Below are 22,783 nucleotides of genomic sequence, written 5' to 3'. Positions count from 1 at the left end.
ATTTACACCACTATTCTATATCTCTTGGATCCCGCGTGCATCAAATACGAAGGCAGATTGTCTTGCACGTGCTCCGCGCTCTCTTCTTTCTGAAGTTTCTTTTGTAAACTTTTTCCCTCCAGCTTGGACAACTAACCAATGAATTTTCTTTTAATTTATTGTTTGGTTGAAAAAAAAAGTATATAGATACACTTTTAGTTAAAGAAAATAGTTGTAAATGAGTTCAAAGTTATTTAAATAAAATTAAATTTAACAAAGAATATATATTTAGTTCTTTTCATAAGTAAAAACAATGTATAAAAGTAAAGATATAAACTTTTAATTATAGAAAATAGTTGTTTTTTCTTTTTGCTATAATACACTAATGTATATATATTTACAAATCTACTATATACATTTTTTAGAAACAGTAGTTAGTTGTATATTTTCACAATCATTTTTTTATCTTATATAAAAAGTAAATTTTCTTGTAAAATTAGCAAATTAAAATTAAAATAAATAAACTATATTATAATTTCGAATTTATTGATATCTCTATATATACTCTCCTTATAATGATCTTTTAAATTAAGTTTTCTTTTCTCTATTTTACTTTTATATAAAGTTTTTTTATGATAGGTTCTGAATTTTTACATATTTATTTTTTTAAATTTTAATAAACTTAGAATTGACATGTGTCAACATCTGAATGATACAATTGACACGTGTCACGATCTTGTTAATGAGTAATTTTGTCATCAAACTTTATATAATAAGATGTGAATAATCTATTATAGTTTTCCACTATGAATATACATTTATTTAAGAAATTTTAATGGATAAAATGTAAGTTTACCATTAACTTTGTTTCATTTATACCAGATTTCAAATTATAGATAAAGATATATTAGCATTTAACTATTTTCACAAAAATATATTTTTGTTAATAAGAATAATTTAAAGTATTTTGTTGAGATAGTTTTATAAAACATGGATTTCTATATCTAATTTTTGCTTATTTCGATTTTTTTCTTTTATTATTGTTCTATCTCGATCAGCGTCCGATCTCTCTCGATCCGGTTCTTCTCGGCGTCACGACTAAGGAGGTACGTACGGTGTTTTTTTTTTCTATCCCCCTCTCTCGATCGATTTCTTTCTCTCAGTATTGTATTTCGACCTAGAAATCTTATACTAAAGGAGCCTCTCTGTGTAGATCTGATAGAGAGCTTGTTTAGGCGATTTTTATAAACCAGTTATATAAATAATAGTCCATTCCAAAAAGACGTGTAACGCTTCTCTATGTTTTTTTAAAAACAAAATTCTTCAGGCTCTTTCTAGGGAAGAATGATTCAAACTTCACTACCACCTCCTCCAGATGATGTTGATTTCAAAAGTATTATGATGGAGAGACTTTCAAGAATGGCCGCCAGAGGGGGATTGGCGATGGAGGAGACGCTGAAGAAGTGCTATGCTGGCCGTGGTGTTTCATCATCATGCAGCTTTGTCTATCCCGAAGATCCTGATCATCATCTTTTCAAGCAGAAAATTGCTGAATACACCAAGTTTCCTCCTCGTCTACCACTGGGGGGGATACCAACGATGAAGCTGGCATCATCTCTGTGTGCTCGTCCACTACCACTGGGGATGATACCATTACCACCTCCTCGTCCTCTACATGAGAAACCAGAGCCAAAGAGAACATCATCTCTGTTTGCTCGTCCTCCAGTGGGGATGATACCCCCACCTCCTCTACATGATAAAGCAGAGCCGAAGATAATGATGCATCCACCACCGCCTCTACATGAGGAACCAGAGACAAAGAGAGAAAAGCTTCAAGAAGACGAGTTTTGTGCTCATCATCCGGTAATGTTTTTTCCTCATAACGTATTTGTTTCGTCTCAATTGTATCTAATCAGCATTGACCATTATTTTCAGGGGTTCCTCTGACTCTGAGTTGTACCTGATTTAACATTTAACCATTTTCAGGGTTTATCTACATTCACGATTTGTGTGAAAACTGGTGTAGTCCTCAAGATCACAGTGCAGTCGTTATCCGAAACCGTGGGAAGTCTGAAAGAAAAAATTGCAGGGGAGTTGGGAATTCCAGCAAACCAGCAGAAGCTATTTGGAAAAACTGGGTTTTTGAAGGACGACAACATGCCACTTGCACATTACGGTCTTGGAGCAGTGGAGAAGCTGAGATTGACGTACTGAGAATGTGGTCGGAGAAAGAGATAAGAGGACACTCCTGTTGGTGCCTTTCTTCTTAACCCTTAAAGGTCTTCTGTTTGAATTTAGTGGCTAAAAACTATGTTTTGGATTGGGGAACTCATTTGATCAACTCTGCTTTATATTCTCACTTCATTAAACTTACTAGGATAGTACCTGCCCTACGCTGCGGGGTTGATTTTTTTCCTTTTTTATTATTATTTTGTTGTGTTTTTTTTGTATGTTGTTTGTAATTTTTTCTTAATGTGTTTGGAACTTGTTGGTATGCAGACTATTTTTAATAATTAATTGTACTTTAAGATAAATAAGATTGAGCATTTAAAAATCTTGTAAAAATTGGAATTTAGTATTCTGATTTTGCTCAAATTTATTGTATACTTTATGCATTTTAATATTTATAAGGTAACCACTTAAATTACATCCTCTTAGCAAAAACAGAAGATTATGAATTTTCTTTCTTGTATCTTCTTTTAGTGAAAATTTATTTTACTTTAAGAAAGCAACAAAAATCTTATTTTATTATTCTAAACAATGTTTTAAGTCTGATCCATAAAGAAAACCAAAATATCAGTCAACTAATTTGTGTCACAAATTACTTATTTTACTTTTATTTTAGTTAATAGTTAATATTGTAAATAAATTCTTAGCTTAATTTTTCCTTATAAAATATATATGTTGGTTTGAGTTATTTGTTTTGTATAGAGATTTTTGAAAAAAATGTTTTCTTTCTGTAATAATCATATTGATAACGTAATAACTGGAAAAATAATTATATAAACAACCAAATAAGTTTAAAGATAAAATATGTTATAACAAAAATGATTATGTTGTCCAAAGAAAACACCCTACCTCTCCAGAAAAAATTACTTTTACTTCAAATTTGTATTCTTTGTTGAAGAAATTTATGGTGATTCAGCAAATTACCTTGACAGGATCCAGATTGTGCCCAACAACTCTTTTAATTACTATTATCTTTAGAAAACTTTTCCCATAGCTATAATTTTAGCCATAAATCTCACTCCAAAATTTGTATATGTGCTAGAGAGCAAAATAGAAGCTATTATGACTAACACAACACACTTCTTTATTTGGGCTTTGATCAATCATGTGGTCTATTAACACTTCTCATTACCAAAACACTTTAAGCCCAACTTCCCTAGGATGCTGAGATATATTAATTATTTTAATTTGATAGACTGCTGATTTTTTTTTAGATGTCAACACCAGCTTCAATGTTAAGGCTGATATGTCAGAAAAACAGAGCAACATATCCTAGTTTTATTGTATTGATGAGTAAAATAAAACTTAAACACAAATTAATAATACTATTATAGACTCATTTATATGTAAAATATCAAATTTGTCCATCTTGACTCTTTAATCATATAATTTGTCAATGTTAAGTTGTTGACAATGACATATGTGTGATATGTCTATGCATTTCGTTCACATACAACAACAACAACACATTTAAGTTATAGTGACTTGTCTCTTTCCCCAAATAATGTTGTCTCTAATTTGCAACATTAGCCACACACACACAAAAAAAAAAAAAAAACCAAACTACATAGTTTAAATTGTAGATAACTGGAACCGGTTAGAATATAAAATAAAGTGAATTTGGTTAGACCCTAAACCCTTTCATTATATTGACTTGTTTGGTCTGATGGTCTCTCTCCGCCGCGCTCTCTTCTCTCTGGATCGAGCAAAATCGGAACCTATTCGATTTTCTTCATCTTCTTTGTCAAGGTTTGTGTCTGATTTTAACGTATATTGATTGAAAGACCTAACTTTTTCCCCCTTCGATTAGATTAGTACAGGAATCAAATTTTTGTTTAATCGAAGCTGTGGACATATATATGAAGAAAAAAATCCTAACTTTTTTTTGTTGTAGTGGTGAATTTAGGATCTTATGAATCTCTTTTCTCTTACGTATCAAGCCAAAGTATGGAGCTTTCTGATGTAAACAACGGCAAGAGCACAAGACCAAAGCAGCCTCCAAAACGTTTCATCAAGAACCAAATGCCTAAATCAATCCTCAACGATGCGTCTCTCAACGCTGCTATCTCAGTCCTCCCTTCAATTTACAAGTTTGAGGTTCACAAGTGCGTTTGGCGGATCAAAAAATTGAAAGCTAAACGCATCGCTAAAACGGGGAAGAACAACAAATCGAGATAATTATGTGACATGGCAAAGAAAAAGCTGATCTGTATTATTTGTTATAATTTTACTGGCTAATGATTTTAACTGATGTATCAATACCAGGTTGAAAGTTAAGGCTGAGGTGTCAAGCCCTGAAGAGAAATGCATTGTACTTTTATTGTATTGATTAGGAGGACTTTAAGTATGTTTTGGATTGGGGAACTCATTTGATCAACTCTGCTTTATATTCTCACTTCATTAAACTTATTATATTCGCTTACTTTCCTCCTCTCTTTTCTTCTCCTCTTTTATTATATATTTACCCATGAGCCATGACTGGGAAAGACGTCTTTTTGTAAAAAGGTTTAAAAAAAAGGAAAGCGGTCTAGATGGCCAGTAGCCGCTTAGGTGCCGCCTAGGTGCTAGACGTTCTGCAGACGCCTAAATAACCGCCTGAACCGCTTAAAATTACATTAATTTAATTTTAATATTCCTTTTTTATTTTTTAATTACATATATTTAAATTAATAAGTTTTATATCTGTATATGTAATTATAAATGTTTATATGTTGTTAATATAACTTAAATAAATGTATTTTCTTACTTTTGTTTATAATTTATAATTTTTTTTTTAACATATATTTGTACATAATTATATAATATTTTATGTTGTAAACGCCTAAACCGTCTTAAAACCGTTTAGGCTCCGATTAAGCGTCCTAGGCGCTAGGTCACTGCCCAGATACCGTCTAGGCTCCGATTAGGCGTTTTATCTTTGTGCTTTTACCCAAAAACTTTTATAGTACAGGGAGTAGTACCATCATAATTTATCGTAATAAAGAAGTCGGTTAAAAAAAATACTATACCATCATAATAAACCAGATTTTAAGTTTAGTTACACATTTCATCTTAATGCATAGAACTAAATAATTTTATATCAAACACAATTAATACATCATATCAATCTATATTTTAGTAAGAATTAAAAATACAAATAAAAATTAACAAAATATAATTCACAAAAAAACCTGAATTAACATTATTTAAGATATTTGTTATGTTGTTATCTCATAAGTACTAATTTTACCTCATGTCATAATCAATTTTAAATGAGTGAAATTTATAAAATAAAAACATATATAAAGATATAGAGACATTCCCATCAAATAACTGAAGATTCATTCCTATAAATTATAATTTATTTCAAATTATCTTCTGTTTTAACATATGTATTACAAAAATACATGTGTTGAAATTATAAAATCAAACATAAAAAAATTACTAATATTCTTAAATGAAATTTTTAAAAATGATACATATTAATATTTGAAATTTTGTAATCTAAAATAAATTTCATTGTTAGACATTTAGTTTAGTAATCACATTTAACTATCTATTTCATCGTAAAACTATAATTTTCATAGATTAGAGTTAAAATTTTAATAACAAACATTATATGAGCATCATATGAGATAATAATTGGTTAGTATTTTAAATTTAACAATAAAAATAATCAGTTAACATCCACAAAATTTTGGAAATTCAAAAATATCCTAAATATTATTCTTTTATATGTCATAGTTTCATAAGTAATACTTTTGTCAATTTTCATCAATTAACCAAAAATTGATTCCTACAAACTCATTTTTTCTATATTTTTTTTCCAGGTTTCTCCTATTACTACACGCATTAAAATCTTTAAAATAAAACATGTAAAACTATCCTAATACACATCATGTATTGAACTTTTTTATTTTTAAATTTATTATTCTTTCAAGATTTTGTGTACTTACTTACAAAAAATAACTATATTACAACGATAACTGCAATTTATATCCGTCTTAAACTATGTTAAATAATTTTTGTTATTTTTTTAACTATTGTTATTCATTATTTATTACTTAATATACATGCTTAATAAATTATTATTTTCTTACATATGTTAAATTTTATTAAAAACACATATAATATAAATAATATACAATAAAAATATATTAATTTTGTTAGTTTTCCTTTTTTTTAATTTAAAAAATAAAAATTTTAAAAATATAAAAATATAAAATTTTATGTAAATATAATTAGCCGTACTATTATGTTTATAAAAATAAATATCTTTCTTCGTGAAATAATTTGATCAGTGAGATTTGTCAATTTCTCAATTTGTCAACTTCAGTTTATATTACTCAGGGTTTTAGATTCTTTCTTCGTGAAATCAAAATCAAATTTGATCAGTGAGAGAGACGGAGGAGATATGGGTGCTCAGAAGAAAGGCGGCGGCGGCGCTAGGGTTTCAGAGGATGCGGAGGAACAAAGTCGTCAACGGTTGCAAGCAATTCTACTCGCCGATAGCTTCGCCACAAAATTCCGTCCCGTAACCCTAGAACGCCCAAAGGTACTGTTACCAATAGTGAATGTCCCGATGATTGATTACACATTGGCATGGCTCGAATACGCTGGGATAGAAGAAGTATTCGTGTTCTGCTGTGCTCATTCGACTCAGATTATCGAGTATCTTGAGAAATCTGAGTGGTACTCTCACCCAAACTTGGTTGTGAGAACGATCGAGTCTCACAAATCCATCAGTGCTGGAGATGCTTTGCGTTACATGTATGAACAACAGACCGAGACGTCTCAGATTCAAGGTGATTTCGTTCTCGTTAGTGGTGATACTGTGAGTAATATGCCGCTGGCTGATTTGATTCAAGAACATAGAGATAGGAAGAAGAAGGATGAGAAAGCTATCATGACTATGGTTATTAAGCAGTCTAAATCTTCGTCACTTACTCATCAGTCAAGATTAGGAACGGATCAGCTTTTCATTGCTGTAGATCCTTTGACAAAGCAGCTTCTTCATTACGAGGAGGATAAGATTGATCATCCAAGTGGGTCAGTTTGCTTAGATAAGTCGTTGTTGGAAAGTAATCCTTCTGTGTTAGTGTGTAATGATATGCAGGATTGTTACATTGACATATGTTCCCCTGAGGTGCTTAGTCTTTTTGAGGATAACTTTGATTATCAACATCTTCGTCGTCATTTTGTCAAAGGTGTGCTTGTTGATGATATTATGGGTTACAAGATTTTCACTCATGAGATTCATTCGAGCTATGCTGCTAGGATTGATAATTTCCGAAGCTATGACACGGTTAGTAAAGATATAATTCAGAGGTGGACGTATCCTTATGTACCAGATATAAATTTTAGTGGAAACCGCCCTTTAAGGCTCGGGAGACAAGGGATATACCGGGCTTGTGATGCTGTTCTGTCACGATCTGCTGATGTTGGAGCTTCTTCTGTCATTGGATATGGCACTAAAATTGGTGATGGGGATAAAATCTTGAACTCGGTTATTGGGAATGGATGTTGTATTGGATCAAATGTCGTGATAGAAGGCTCGTACATATGGAACAATGTGACGATTGAAGATGGGTGTGAGATAAGGAATGCTATCGTCTGTGATGGGGTGAAAATCAGAGCAGGAGCTGTTCTGCAGCCTGGTGTTGTTTTGTCTTTTAATGTTGTTGTTGGGCGGGACTTTGTTGTGCCTGCGTACTCCAAGGTTTCACTGCTTCAACAGCCAACGACAGAAGACAGCGATGATGAGCTGGAATATGCTGATAGTAGCAGCGCGACTGCAGATCAATTGTCAGGCCTAAATTTGCAAATGGAGTCCAAAGCATCTGAGCTTGGTCCTGATGGAGCAGGTTACATATGGGAAGTATGTGAAGGGGCTCATGATGAGGAGTGGAAGCATTCAGTTGCACCAATCCCCGAGGATAAACTTGCGGAGATTACTCAGGCAATAGACGATGATGACACCGATGATGAAAGTGTTGTCCCAACTTCTGGAGAGTTGAAATCTGATGCTGATAGTATCAACACTGATATGAATGATCCCAATGATGACTATGATTACTTTGAGAAAGAGGTTGAAGGTACAGTCTTAAGGGCTGTTGAAGAGAATATCAAAGTGGACCTTGTAACTCTGGAGATTAACGGGCTACGGTTGTCGTACAACATGGAATCTGCAGATTGTGCAGGAGCAACATTCTACTCGATGATGAAACTGGCAGTTGATACTCCACACAACTCTGCAAGTGAGTTGTATAAAAACGCCGCGAGTATCATTACAAAATGGAAGGAGCTTCTCGGGTTCTATGTGAAGAAAATTGATGAACAGATAGAAGTGATTATGAAGTTTGAAGAGATGTGTCAGGAATCTCCCAAAGAGTTGGGCCCTTTGTTTACACAAATCCTGCATCTTCTATATGACAAAGACGTGTTGCAAGAAGATGCCATCTTGAGATGGGCTGAAGAGAAAGCAGGCGCGGATGAAGCTGACAAAGTATATCTTAAACAATGCGATACATTCATTCAGTGGCTTAAAGAAGCATCTGAGGAGGAAGATGAAGATGATGAAGACGAAGAAGAAGATGACTGAACTGGTAAACATGGGTTCGATGGCTCGCAAATGGAATCTCATTATGCGGTTGATTGCCTCACATATTTTGATTGATCATTTTACTTTTAAGAAATACTCTTGTTTCTTCTATCATCATCAATAATCTTTTTTGTTTACTTTTTTTGTAAACCATCGAGTTTTTTTTGCAAGAATTGTGTGTTTTATTTTATTTTCCAATTAGTCCCTCTACTTTCTCTTATTTACAAATAATAGCATTACAAATTTACAATTTCACTAGATCTTCCCCTTGTTCCTACGACGCGTTCTCTTCCCCTCGATTGAATCTTCCATCTTTAGACGAATCAGGGCTTGATCAAAGGTTACTTAAGAACCCTAATTTTTGGATCCAAGAAACCAGAACCTCCCAAATGGAGAAGAATCTCGCAGGAGACTCAATTCCGAGACCCAAATGGAGAAAAGTAGCTTACGGAGGGATGCAAATCGGATACGACGACAACTACACCGACGAATCGTTCCTAGAAGAAATGGTGATGAACGCAAACGTAGTGAGGCGTGATTTGCTCAAGGTGATGAAAGACTCAGTCTCAATCTCTCAATACCTTTGCATCGTTGCGCTTGTAGTCTTGGTTTGGGTTCACACTCTTGAATCATCTTTGGACGAGAACTCGCTTTTGCTACTTGATCTCTCACTTTTAGCATCTGGGTTCTTAATTCTCCTCTTAACCGAAGAAAAAATGTTGTCTTTGAGTCTTCTCTTGCGTTACCTCGTCAACATCTCTTTCTTCACCACGGGGCTTTACATCTTAGCTCCTATTTACCAGACGCTCACGCGATCTATCAGCTCAGATTCGATATGGGCAGTCACGGTTTCACTCCTCCTGCTTCACCTCTTCTTGCATGATTACTCTGGCTCCACCATTAGAGCTCCTGGAGCACTCAATACACCGAATCTAACGAGCTGCATATCTGTCAATGCTTCAATCGTTGCTTCAGTCTTTGTTGCTTCACGTCTTCCTTCTAGGCTCCATGTCTTTGCTGTGATGCTTTTCTCACTCCAAGTCTTCCTATTTGCTCCTCTCGTTGCTTACTGTATCAAGAAATTCTCATTTGGGTTGCATCTTGTCTTCTCCTTTGCTCTCATGGGTTTGACGCTTTACTCTATTTTTGCTCTGCATACACTCTTCTTCCTTGTCTTTCTTCTTCTTGTGCTTCTTGTCAATGTTGTGTGTCCTTATTGGCTCATTAGGATGCAAGAGTATAAGTTTGAGATTAATGGTCCTTGGGATGAAGCCAAGCTTTGTTTCGACATTACAGATTGATTGATTAGTGATTTACTCTCTGGATATATTTAATATTTTACTAGACTTGCCTCTCTTATTTTGTTTTGAGTATCTCTATAGTCTGATGTTAGATTTTGTGATGGTGATGTTAATTTAACAATCATAACAAGTCTCATGATCTTACATATCGTAGTCAACTTGTCAACAAAGTCAGGATGGCCGAGTGGTCTAAGGCGCCAGACTCAAGTTCTGGTCTTCGTAAGAGGGCGTGGGTTCAAATCCCACTTCTGACAATTGTTTTTCAATTATATGCTATATTTTTTTATTAAAAAAAGGTCATGTTCAAAACGCAAAACTATGTTGACAAAATACACACAAGAAAAATTTGCATTACACTCGATCATCTGGTAAATTCTTGGACGGAGCCACCGCATCTTTACTACCGGAGGTGGACCATGCACAATCAGCGAAGGAGAAACTCACTGAACGCAGCGGCCGACGATTATTGTTGTAATTATTCCGTTGGTACGAGAAGATGCTCCTCTCGCTTCCGGCACTTCTGCTTCTGTATCCCTGCCGCGAGCTCCTCTCTTGAGGTAACACCAACGCCACATGGTCCACCCTCTTCTTCGTCAGTTGCGGAGCGTAAACCGGTCTAAATTATTTACCGGTTGAACCACAGAATGTCCGGTCGAATGCGATCTCGAGAGTAATATCTGAGAGACGCGACACTGTGACAACCTCGTTGACCATGACCGATACGCTCTGTTTACATTGGTCCACGTCACACCATCCAATTGATTGATAGGATCCGAATTTGGATCCGGAATCAAGACGCTCCTCTCACCCGGTTGGAAGAAAAGATCCACACGACAAAGCGGACACGTGGAGTGATCAGAGAGCCAAGCATTTACGCAATCAGCATGAAACACGTGACAACAACTAGGTATCAAACGCAGCGTTTCGTCGTCTTCAAACTCACAGAGACACACCGCACACTCGACTCCACCTATCCCGATCCTACGCTCCTTCACCTCAGAGTAGAGAAACGTTGGGAACGAGTTGATGATAGCCTCGTCAAGCCCACGCGCCGCCGTAATACTCATACGGGATTCATCATCGGAGGAGTCTGTGAACGGGTTGATGATGGATTGTGCAGAGTGAAATTGGCGAGAAGTCCAACGAAAGCAAACCGAAGCCAAACCGACGACGAAGATGGCGAATAACATAAGCGTGATAACTATGATGGCTAGGTCGCTTGCTTTTGTCTCGGTTCCGCCAGGCTGCGCCATTGCGTAATCTGATGATTCGCCCGTTACGTACTGGAGCAACACTCTTATTTTTCTCTCAAGAAATAACATATGATTTTCATGAACAAAAGTATACAATTAGTTGTCTTAGTGGTTTTTATAAGACGTTCTGATAAACTAAGAACGAAACTAGACAATTCTGATAAACTCTCAAATCTTATCTAGGCCATTTTGTATACTTTTGGTTTTGATGTCTTTTCTAGGCCTTTTTTTTATATATCAAACATTTAATATCAAAAAGGTTGATACAATAATTAGCTTGCCATAACCAAATTCAAAATAAGAATCTTCATAAATAGGTATATAATAGATATGCTTAACGCATAAAGCATGTGTGTTGACCAGTTTGTTGATTTCCAAAAATCTTTAGTAAATTCTCAAATTATATTCAGTATAATGCCAAAATTGCAAATATGATCCAAGGAAAGAAAGACTCTAATTTCACAAACGTGGAAGACTGCACCACAACATTATTCCAAGAGAAACTAAACCACATTTTTTATTGGTATTGTATAGGTGTTTATATTACATAGTGGACGATCTACTCAAATGTCACAAAAACAAGCGGAAGATGACGTGATTATCTAGCAAAAGTAACTATGCGAGATACCTTTTAGTTCTGTTCACCAGTCACTTGCTATCAGTTAATGGATAAATGATAAATCTCATGAAACCTTTAAACAGTTGTGTAAAACCCATCTGGTACATATATTTCAAAGATTCACAATCTCACACATACAGTTTTTTTCTCCCTGAAACCATTAAACAATTCTTTTTTTGACAAAAAATAATTGTCATTTTTGTTGGTCATCATGCTCAAAAGTCAAAAAAAGCAAATGAGAGGCATGCATAACAACAACATCAAATCGCGAAAACAAATTGTAGAAAGATAAAATTAAAAAAAACAATTATTTACACTCGTTCATCTGGTCGGAGGCGTTCGAAAGACCGTTCACCAGGTTCAATCGCTGTCGGAAGATTCTTAGGCCCATCTCCGGAGCAAGCTGACCGGACAGAACCACTCCGAAAAGAGAATGAGAAAGACAACGAATGCAGCCGTCGACCATTATTATAATTCTTCCGTCCGTACGAGAAGACGCTTCTACCGCTCCCGACGCTACCGCTTCGGTAACCACTCCGTGAACACCTCGCCTGAGGTAATAACGTCACGTGTCCCATCGTCGTCCTCGATGTCTTCATCAGCTGGCGTCTCACATCATCCGGTAACCTCAACGTAAACCGGTCTAAATTCCCGACCGGCTGAACCAACGAATGCCCGGTCGAGTGAGATCTCGGGAATAAAATACCGGTTATACGCCAGCTAGACAATCCCGTTGACTTTGACCGAGGCGTTGTGTTACTATTGGTCCACGTCACACCATCCAGCAAATACGCGTCCGAAGATTCCAAAACCCCGCTTCCTCTGTCAGGATCCGTAACCGGATCCGAAGCCGTACCCGGATCCGAAACCATGTAGCTCTCACTACTACTAGCACTCTCGTCGTCACCCGTTTGGTCGAGGAAAAGATCCGCTCTACAGAGAGGACACGTGGAATGATCGGAGAGCCAGACGTCGACGCAATCGGTGTGAAACACGTGGCAACAAGGAGGCATCATACGCAGCGTTTCGTCGTCTTCGAATTCGCAGAGACAAACCGCACACTCGGCACCACCTTTCCCGATCCGCACCGCCTTCACCTCCGAGTAAAGAAACGTCGGGAAAGATTCTATAGCCTCCGCGTCGAGTCCACGCGCCGTCGACCTAGTGATCCTGACAACGCGGGCCTCGGCGTTTGCGTCGGTGGATTGGAAAACCGAAGGACGTGAGTAAAACCGCGCGTTGCTACGACGACAGAAGATGGAGCCAAAGACCATGACAAAGATCACGATGAACAGAATCGTGATCACTATCACAACAGGATCGTTGGCTTTCGTTTGAGTTGCGGGTGGTGTGGTCTGACCCGATCCGTAAGGAACGGACTGAAGCAAGAGAAAGAAGATGAGAAGCAAGACAAGGTTGCAACGTGGGATCCAAAGGCTGGAGTTTGTGTCGAGGATCGCCATATGATGATATCGATCATCGTATGTAAGTGAAGGAGAAGAAGAGGTTTTGTTTGGTGTGAAAATATAAAGGTGGTTAGAGAGAGTCAACGTCTGGGTTTGTGGAAACCCACGGGGGTGTAAAGAGTCGTTGCGTTACTGTGGATCATAACACTTGCTTATTGTATTTTTATTAGTAAAAGGCAATTTTATTTGATTTGATCTATTCACACCTTTGACTTTGAAGAAGTCTAGTGTGTCCTTTTTGTACTTTTACAGCTTGGAAAAAGATTATCAGTACACCACTTCTAAAGATGAAACATTTTCACGTCTGCAATTAGTGGTGACAATCTTTTTCGAAATTAATAGAAAATCTCAATGATTTAAATTATTCTTATTAACAAAAGATATTTTCATGAAAATAATTAATTGGTGATATATCTTTTTCTTATCTATAACTTGAAATCTTGTATAAATGAAACAAAGTTAATGGTTTACTTTACTTCCATCTTATTATAGAGAGAGAAATTTAGAGAGATGTATATTCTTAGTGGAAAACTACAATAGATGCATGATTCACCTGTATCATAATAGAGTGCAAGATATTCTAATGCAGAATCATCACAAGTTATTATATATATTTTAAGTTTCTGTGGTTAGCTAATCTTTTTTACTTCTCTTTGTATTAAAAGATAAATAAGGGGATAAAAATTGTTTACGTGTAAAGAATGTTGAATAGAAATAACTTAAGTGGATGTATTATATTTCGATTGTGTTACTACTAGCTAGCTACTACATAATTACTTAATCACCAAAATTGACATCTCAGTATAGAATAGGCATCCAACATTAACCTCGGACAATTCATATATGATAAAAACGTATATAGTAATACTTAATCTCGAGCCATATACAGTATGAGTCCACTAGCGAGTATTATATATCGGACCATATATAAATCTAATAATTTCAAGTACTGTAGGAATCTAATTATTTTTTTTTGGGTATATCCAAAACAAAAGTAAGTGTTTATCAATTGACATCGTGACAACTATAAACTTTCTATATACCATTACAATCCAATCAGCCTATGTAATTCACGACCATCATCATTGACTTAGATAATACAAAATTAAATATAGCTTAAAAATTTGATGTTAGTTAACTCGTGCAGGTTTCATCCAAAAACATTAACGAAACATGGAGTGTTCAATAATACACACAAGTTGACAAGATCCAATCATTACTTGGAGGAGTCACTTCAAACCCAAAACACAATGAGCCAAACAAATTTCATTAGACAATAAATAAATTAATACATTATTCAAAATCTTAGTCATCCGCTTAAGTCCAGACGCCGTCGTGTTTGGTATAAATTAATAACATCCTTTTATTCGGGATTGATTTAGAAATCATTACTTTTATGAAGATCATTTTGCAAATTCTATTTTCCAAATTTTCTTTCACCTTCTCCGACTACGGGACCTTGACCATACCAAACCTTTTACAATCGGGATTTCGAAAACCCCTAAATCAGCAACGAGGGAAATATGAAGGGAAATTGGTCGATCGTCCGTCGGGTTTTTCACCGCCGGTTCTCCACTCTCCGGTCCTCGACACCATCTTCGCGATTATCCACTTTTTCCAGTTCCGCCCGACCTCTTATGTTGGCGCCAAACTCGATGTCGTCGCTGATGGCTAGAAACTCGTTGTTTACTGCCTCCAACACTGGCCGATCCATCGATTTAAACTCCTCCAACACTTCTCTTCTCCACCGGCGAAGCCTCTGTTCAGAAGCTGGAGGTAATTGGTTCTGCAGGTTCTTGTGTATTTGCGTAAACATTGGAATTTGCAATCTTGAGTATATTATCTAGGTTAAAAAACGAGACGGATCAGAGTAAAAAGTATTGAAATTGGGAATTCTCAGAAATGAATCTGATTTTGCAATTTTGATGTTAGGTGAGAAAGGTGTTGTTATGGTGAAATCAGAGGAAGAGTTCACCAGTGCAATGAGCAAAGCTCAAGGTAAAAACATGATCGGATGCGTTTTAACCATTTATTCACTTCTTACTTCACACTAAGTGAATGTGACTTAGTATGAATCTCTGCTTATGTTGTCTCTTGATGTTTATCTGTGTTCAGATGGATCTCTGCCATCCATCTTCTATTTCACTGCAGCTTGGTGTGGACCATGTATGTTGTTTCTTCAGAATGTGAGAGTTTTTGTTCTGTATAGATATTTTGTTTTTGTGAGTGCCCTTATTAGTTTGTGTTCCATATTACTTCAGGCAGGTTTATCTCTCCTGTAGTCGTGGAGCTTAGTAAACAATACCCCGATGTAACTACGTATAAAGTCGACATTGATGAGGTATGTTGATTTGTTCTGCTTTTGTCTATTTTCCTTGGGTTTCTGTGAATAAAAACCTTCCCATAGTGTTATGAGCTTGAACCAAAGAATGAGACTATTTGGTGTTCTGTATAGAACCGGACTTGCCACACTCTGTTTCAATGTACTTATACCTACTTCTGTATGCTAAGATAGATAATGTGTAAAGATAGCTGAAATATACAATAAATATTCAAGCATCTTTTCACTGCTCTTTGATCAATCTTCTGTTCTCATGAATGTCCAGTTAAACTTAATTAACAAAGATATCATTTCTTGCATATATATATATATATATATATCTATAGGGTGGGATTTCAAAGACTATCAGCAAGTTGAATATCACAGCTGTGGTGAGCTTCGTTACCATTTCTTTCCAAAACATAATTCTACATAATACAATCAGCAGGAATGACTCATGTTGAAACAATCTTGTGAACATTTATGATGCAGCCAACACTGCATTTCTTCAAAGGAGGCTCGAAGAAAGGGGAGATTGTGGGTGCAGATGTGACGAAGCTGAAGAATCTCATGGAACAGCTCTACAAGTAACTGTTCTAGTAAAGAAGGTGTTGAAAACTTTGCAAGATAGTCTGAGACTGTGCTATCAAATCAAGGTTAAACATTTATTTCTTCCTTTTACAAGAACCAGGCCTATGTAGCTTTCTCCAAATATGGTTGGATGGTTCATAATAGTTAACCAAGGAACTGAGGGTGGAGAATGCTTGCAAAATATGATCTCTTTTAAATAATAATTGCTGAATCCGTTGCCTTTTAGTATTAAAAGAGATTTATCCCCTATATATTAATAGAGAAACACTCTTAAAAGAATGTTGATGTGTCGTCGCACATTTTATCAAATAAACACTATTAATTAATCCTAATTACATATATGTCATTACAAACTTAAATAAAAATATATTAAATAAATTAAACTATTTGTAGTCATTTAATTTGAAACTATATTATACTTCTTAAAAAAACAACAAATTAATTTCTTTTAAAAATTAAAATAAATTTCATACAAATTTTTTGACCGTGTTAAAATTATTATTTACTTTCAATATCTCACGGGTGAAACATATGTTTATATAAAATAAACGTAAATTTGAATAAAACAAAAAATTTATTTACATATTTTATTTTACACAAACAAATATCAAATACCAAATAATAATTTTATTTGTATTGATTTATCCGCACTATGTGCGGGTTGTTACCTAGTTTGTTGTTAAAAGAAAGATTAATAAACAGAGTTTTGAGTGAGAGAAGTGATAACTTTTATCAAAGAATTGACAAATATATGAAAGCTTTGTATATCACTATATCCTAATAAATTTGACAAAGTTTTCAATATATACAATAAAATCGACAATCGACACCCCTGACTTTAAAACTTTGACTCCTCTGCCATGGCTAAAATAGGTGTAGAGTAATAAACGTGTAAGAAAAACAGTGGAATCAACTGAACAACTATTTGATCTGAAGACCCGCGTGTAAAAATTTTAAGAAAATTATTGAGAATAATTAAGTAGTAATACACATATTTTTAAATTTTATCTTGTAATATTTAAATATTGAATATGAACCTCTCTTATCTCATTTTAATACTCTTCCAATTCCATTATACAAGAGTTTTAAGACTTTTTTATTCTATTTTATAATATTTTCTTAAATTTCTATGTACAATTTTTACTAATATAACAATTTATGACTATTTGAACTGTGCAGTATATATTTCTATTTGTTGAAGTTTTATAAATGACATAATATATATATTTTTTATTAATCTTTGTGTTTTTTCCCAAAAACTCTTATAGGATAAGGATTACCATTTAAATAGCTATACTATCATAATAGACCATATTTTAAGTTTAATTATACATTTCATCTTAATGCATAGAACTAAATATTTTCTATCAAACACAATTAATACATTATATCAAATCTATATATTGGTAAGAATTAAAAATACAAATAAAAATTAACAAAATAGAATTCGTAAAAAAACTGAATCAACATTATTTAAGATATATTTGTTATGTTGTTATCTCATAAGTATTAATTTTACCTCACATAATCAAATTTAAATGAGTGAAATTTATAAAATAAAAATACATGTAAAGATATAGAGACATTTTCATCAAATAACTGAAAATTCATTCCTATAAATTATAATTTATTTCGAATTATCTTATGTTTTAACATATGCATTAGAAAATTATATGTGTTGAAATTATAAAATCATACATAAAAAATATTACTAATATTCTTAAATGATTTATTTAAAATGATTCATTCTTAAATGATTTATTCCTAAATGATTCATTCCTAAATGAGTTAGTATGATACATATTGATATTTGAAATTTATTTAATCTAAAATAAATTTCATCGATAGACATTCAGTTTAGTAAATCACATTTAACTACCTATTTCATCGTAAAAGCATAATTTACTTCTTCATAGATTAGAGTTAAAATTTTAACAATAAAAATAGTATGAGCATCATATGAGATAATATGTTTATTGGTAAGTATTTTAAATTTAACAATAAAATAATCAGTAAAAAATCAGTTAACATCCACAAAAATTTTGGAAATCCAAAAATAAATTAACCAAAAATTCATTCCTAAAAACTCATTTTTCTATTTTTTTAGGTTTCTCATGTTATCGCATGCATTAAAAATTTTAAAATAAAACATGTAACAAACTATACAAATACACATCATGTATTGAAAATTGTTCTTTTAAGTTCATTATTCTTTCAAGATTTTGTGTACTTACTTACAATCAAAATTTATATTACAACGATAAATACAATTTATAGCCAACTAAAATTATGTTAAATATCTTATGTTATTCTTTTTAACTTTGTTATTCATTATTTATTGATTAATATACATGCTTAATAAATTAAGTTTTTATTTACACATGTCAAATTTTATTGAGAACACATGTATAATATAATTAGCATAAAATGGAAAATATATTTATTTTGTTAGTTTTCCTTTTTGATTCTTTTTTGATTTTAAAAAATAGTTTTTTAAAAATATAAACATGTAAAGTTCTGTAAATATAATTAGCTGTTCTACTACGGTTATAAAAAAAAAAGTTTTGACACGTGTCAACATCTAATCAATATATTTGACACGTGTCACGATTTTGTTAATGAGTAACTTTGACATCAAACTTTATATAATAACATGATGTATATGTTACTTTTTAATTTTACTTTTTAATTTTACTTTTTAATTTTACTTTGTTATTTAAATTGTTTTCAATATTCTTATAATAATTAAGGTAATACTTAATCCCTCATTTTACTAGCCTTATCGACAATAAGGTCAACTGGCCACGAATAGAGATGCGTGTGGGTAAGAAAACCAAGCTGAGCCTAAATCCGAACTAAATCCGCTTACTAGAACCCAAATTCTATTGGATTTTAACTAAAGTAGGCAAAGTAAATAATTCGATGGATTCTGGATTAATCTGTGGGAGCCTGGATTTTTTCTCTTTTTTTTTTATGTGAATTTATATATGTATTTGTGTTTTATATTTATTCATCTAAATATTTCTACATATTCCTATAAATTCATTTATATATATATATGAACTTGAACAATACCATAAAAAAACAATTTCTTCATACCCATTGACCTGTCTTAAAGTTCTCTTCCTCTGCACCTCCGGCAACTTGAAACAGCTCTGTGCTTGGATTTCGTTCACTTTTTTGGGTGGAAAGTTATACGTAGAATGTAGTAAGTGAACAACTACTGATTTTGTCTTGCTAAGCATTTTTTTTTGTTGTTGCAAACTTTGGTGAATGTGATATATATCAAAGAGATTGTGAGGTTAGCAAATAATTTAAATTTGCAAATGTAAGAAATTATCTTTACGTACACGAGGACTATAGTTTGTACACATACAAATTTTACATATGATCGCCATTTGAAACCTAAAATAGCTATAAAGTTTGCATAAAAATTAAATTCCGATTTATGTGGAAACAAAAATGAAGTTGTTCAAGTATCATATAGGCACCTTGTTTTGGCCTGATATACTCGCATCTTTAAAAACAATGAGACGAAATTTCCTGTAAAACCAATAAAAAGGGGTATTGAACAATATACGTTTCTCTTACGAACGTGATTTTGTATAATAAACCTCCTCGTCGATTGCATAGAGAGGTTTATTGAACAATATTCTAGATGCGCTTAGATTGAGAAGACCATTGTCTTGACACACTCTTGTAATCTTTCACCACCCTTCATAGTTCATAAGATAATTGATAGTATTTTGTTTGATTTAGTAACTGTTTGATCATTGTATTGACACGCTCTTGTTTCTTTGTCGCCCATTTGGTCTCATAGCAGTTCCCATGTCACGCATTTGATATCATAACTCCCATGGGTTCTTCTCCACTGCTCCACCACCACACTAAACCCATGGATTGTATTTTTGACTCTAAGTAAGGAAAACAACATGGTTCAACATATAAGTAATCAAATTCTCATAAACTAAAGAACATAAGAGATTCGTGTAGCATTTAAAACGAAGACAATAATATCTGAAGAACAATGGAGTTTTAGGAAACCAAAAGTGTGGAGAGGGGATGAAATTGGAATCACATGTTAATATGTTATGAGAGTCTGAGAAACCCAATGGAACTCAAAACAGATGGGATTGTGGGTTCATGAGAGACGATGAGTTTAGGTCAAAAGGGGGAGTGATGAATGTTACTTGTCGCCTAATCGCTTTTCCATAAACGTTTCACTAAACATTACGCTCTAGAGAAGTCTTTGTTATCATATTAACATTTTCTTTGCTCTTTAGCCAATACGGACAAAGAAAATAGCTAAGAGGAATAGAAACGAGCTAAGATCGCAAATCAATGTCCGGACTGCAACACGTTATTTACGTCCTTCCTTCCAAGGTCTAAAATACTATTTTCTTGGCTTTTTGTGAAAAAATATCAACAATAGAGGATTAGTTTATTATCATGGGGTTCACATAGATTCAGAGGCGGTTCGAACTCATAATGAGTGAGGCTTCACTAACACTCATAGCGCCACTAGACCAAAAAAACTTTTGAGAAAATAAAGCCGAATTTTCTATATAATATGTGCAAAAATCTTATTATAGAGATGTTAATGTAACTTAATTTCCATCTGAACCAGATGTGCTCCAAGCTCTAAAGAGTTCATGTGAAGCCATCTAAGGAGCAGTGATAACTAACATCAATTATACTGTACCCAAATATGATTTACCGGAGCCAAAATATAACAAAAAAAAATTGATAATTATAAAAGGCTAATTTATCAAGGATTTTCCATTCATAAATTTCAACTAGAAATGTATCCAGAATCACTAAAAATATCTCAAAGTCACCTTTTATTAAAATTTTGAAATTTAAATGTTTAGTTTGAATAACATTGGATTTGATATGACTTTTCTAAATCTTTGATTGAATAAGAGATTGTAAGTTATTTTGAATGATTTTAAATAAATTTCAAGTTCAATAACATAGGATTTGAAATGAGATTTTAAAATCACATTTTGAATAACAAAGGATTTAAAGAAAAAATTTAAAAAATTTAAAATCCTTGTTCCAATACAGCAACGTTGAAATCGAGTTCTTCGGCTCATTGAAAGCTTAAAAAATCTCCGTTAAAACACATTTTAATTTTTTTCATTCCATTTTGGCAGGTCAGTAGTAGGATTTTGATGAATAAGAGAGCCAATGATGTGTAAATAAGATATGGCAGAACGGGATCCTGAGTATATTTCTTCTTCCTAACAATTAACAACATTTTCTTGAATTCTCAATCGTATAGTCTAAATAGGTGTAGGCTTTAGATTGATGAGTTAGGGATTAGTGATAAATGAAATTTTTGCATAGTGAAAAAACAAAAAAGATTAGTTCAAAAAATATAAGATTTCTTGAATATATCTCCTTCAAAAAAAGAATAAGGAGATTTTTTTTCATATAAACATCAGAAAACAAGTCGTAGGAGATTTTCTTTTTTTTTTTGGTTTGTGTAAAGTTTTGAATATGAATCTTAAAAATAAATTTCATACTTAATCTTTAGAATATATTTTAAAAAATAAAAATTATTGTATTAATAATAACTAGGATGGAACTGAAAAGGATGGAAACTATGGGATAATTAAGAGGATTATCCTACTATATTAATTGGGAAGTACAAATATGAAATTAACCTTAAAATGTGTAAAATATTACATTAAATTGCCATTAGAAAAACACTCACATATCAAATATAAAAGAATCTAAAAAAAATATATTTTCTCTCTCTAATAAATTATGAACGAAATTACTAAATATTTTTTTTCTAAAATATATAAACAAATCAGAATTGTAAAAACTAAGATTTTATATCCAAATATACAATATAATTATTTTTAATAACTAAATTTCAAAAATTTTGTTAAGATTTCAAATTATGATTCTCCTATCATCTTTATTTTATTTTATTTACAAATTATTTGGAATTTTCATATAATACTTATGATTAATAAAGTGCATAATTTTTTCTGCATATGTTGATTTGAATTTTTAAAAACGAAGATATATTAATCAATCTATGAAAAATGTATGTTTTAATTTCCAGATTGGCGGGTTGGTAAAACTAAATTTATATAGATGATAAATTAATAATTTTTATTTTCCCACAATTATAATATTAAAATTACTACTTTATATTTCACAAAATAATGAAGCAAATACAACAAACAAACAATATAAAACTGTAATACTATACGTCAAAAATAAAATACTATAATATTCCAAAATACTTAATATTCAAATAGACTAATAAATTTACAGAACAATTAAAAATAAATATTATTTCAAACAAAATAACATTTTAAAAATAATAACAATAACTTTTATTATTATATTATAATTTTTTTTAAAATGTTGATCTGTGCTTAAAGCATGGGTATCTCCTAGTATGGAAGTTAATTTCAAAGGAGTT

The 22,783-nt window shown here is 32.9% G+C and overlaps 5 protein-coding genes, 1 non-coding gene and 1 pseudogene across 6 annotated transcripts; 5 read left to right on the top strand and 2 right to left on the bottom strand.

The window, feature by feature from the left end:
• Window positions 970-2,518, top strand: LOC104786057 (probable splicing factor 3A subunit 1). The gene is made up of 3 exons (XM_010511380.1): window positions 970-1,085; window positions 1,307-1,842; window positions 1,966-2,518. The coding sequence occupies exons 2-3, from the start codon at window positions 1,324-1,326 to the stop codon at window positions 2,191-2,193; spliced, it is 747 nt and encodes a 248-aa protein (XP_010509682.1). The 5' UTR covers window positions 970-1,085; window positions 1,307-1,323; the 3' UTR covers window positions 2,194-2,518.
• LOC104786056 (translation initiation factor eIF-2B subunit epsilon-like) lies at window positions 6,485-8,978 on the top strand. The gene has a single exon (XM_010511379.2). The coding sequence runs from the start codon at window positions 6,602-6,604 to the stop codon at window positions 8,786-8,788; it is 2,187 nt and encodes a 728-aa protein (XP_010509681.1). The 5' UTR covers window positions 6,485-6,601; the 3' UTR covers window positions 8,789-8,978.
• LOC104786055 (putative phosphatidylinositol N-acetylglucosaminyltransferase subunit C) lies at window positions 9,073-10,134 on the top strand. The gene has a single exon (XM_010511378.1). The coding sequence runs from the start codon at window positions 9,178-9,180 to the stop codon at window positions 10,087-10,089; it is 912 nt and encodes a 303-aa protein (XP_010509680.1). The 5' UTR covers window positions 9,073-9,177; the 3' UTR covers window positions 10,090-10,134.
• Window positions 10,260-10,343, top strand: TRNAL-CAA. The gene has a single exon. It is a non-coding gene; the product is annotated as a tRNA-Leu (tRNA).
• Window positions 10,322-11,551, bottom strand: LOC104786054 (annotated as a pseudogene).
• LOC104786053 (E3 ubiquitin-protein ligase ATL9-like) lies at window positions 12,036-13,573 on the bottom strand. The gene has a single exon (XM_010511377.1). The coding sequence runs from the start codon at window positions 13,422-13,424 to the stop codon at window positions 12,273-12,275; it is 1,152 nt and encodes a 383-aa protein (XP_010509679.1). The 5' UTR covers window positions 13,425-13,573; the 3' UTR covers window positions 12,036-12,272.
• Window positions 14,820-16,572, top strand: LOC104786052 (thioredoxin O1, mitochondrial). Its single transcript, XM_010511376.2, has 6 exons — window positions 14,820-15,203; window positions 15,360-15,425; window positions 15,543-15,593; window positions 15,689-15,768; window positions 16,095-16,139; window positions 16,240-16,572. Exons 1-6 carry the CDS (start codon window positions 14,951-14,953, stop codon window positions 16,336-16,338), a joined length of 594 nt encoding a protein of 197 aa, XP_010509678.1. The 5' UTR covers window positions 14,820-14,950; the 3' UTR covers window positions 16,339-16,572.

Source organism: Camelina sativa, chromosome 5 (genome assembly GCF_000633955.1).
Source record: "Camelina sativa cultivar DH55 chromosome 5, Cs, whole genome shotgun sequence".
Taxonomy (NCBI): Eukaryota; Viridiplantae; Streptophyta; class Magnoliopsida; order Brassicales; family Brassicaceae; genus Camelina; species Camelina sativa.
Note: the sequence above shows the minus strand (reverse complement) of the source record. Positions and strands in the feature narration are given on the sequence as shown.

What these genes read in the sequence shown, in the direction of transcription:
- LOC104786052 (XM_010511376.2), top strand. Translation starts at nt 14,951, where the DNA reads ATGAAGGGAAATTGGTCGATCGTCCGTCGGGTTTTTCACCGCCGGTTC. An exon ending in CCTCTGTTCAGAAGCTGGAG is followed by an intron (nt 15,204 to 15,359) that starts GTAATTGGTTCT and finishes TTTTGATGTTAG; the next exon opens with GTGAGAAAGGTGTTGTTATG. An exon ending in AGTTGAATATCACAGCTGTG is followed by an intron (nt 16,140 to 16,239) that starts GTGAGCTTCGTT and finishes TTTATGATGCAG; the next exon opens with CCAACACTGCATTTCTTCAA.
- LOC104786057 (XM_010511380.1), top strand. Translation starts at nt 1,324, where the DNA reads ATGATTCAAACTTCACTACCACCTCCTCCAGATGATGTTGATTTCAAA. An exon ending in AGTTTTGTGCTCATCATCCG is followed by an intron (nt 1,843 to 1,965) that starts GTAATGTTTTTT and finishes AACCATTTTCAG; the next exon opens with GGTTTATCTACATTCACGAT.
- LOC104786056 (XM_010511379.2), top strand. Translation starts at nt 6,602, where the DNA reads ATGGGTGCTCAGAAGAAAGGCGGCGGCGGCGCTAGGGTTTCAGAGGAT.
- LOC104786055 (XM_010511378.1), top strand. Translation starts at nt 9,178, where the DNA reads ATGGAGAAGAATCTCGCAGGAGACTCAATTCCGAGACCCAAATGGAGA.
- LOC104786053 (XM_010511377.1), bottom strand. Translation starts at nt 13,424, where the DNA reads ATGGCGATCCTCGACACAAACTCCAGCCTTTGGATCCCACGTTGCAAC.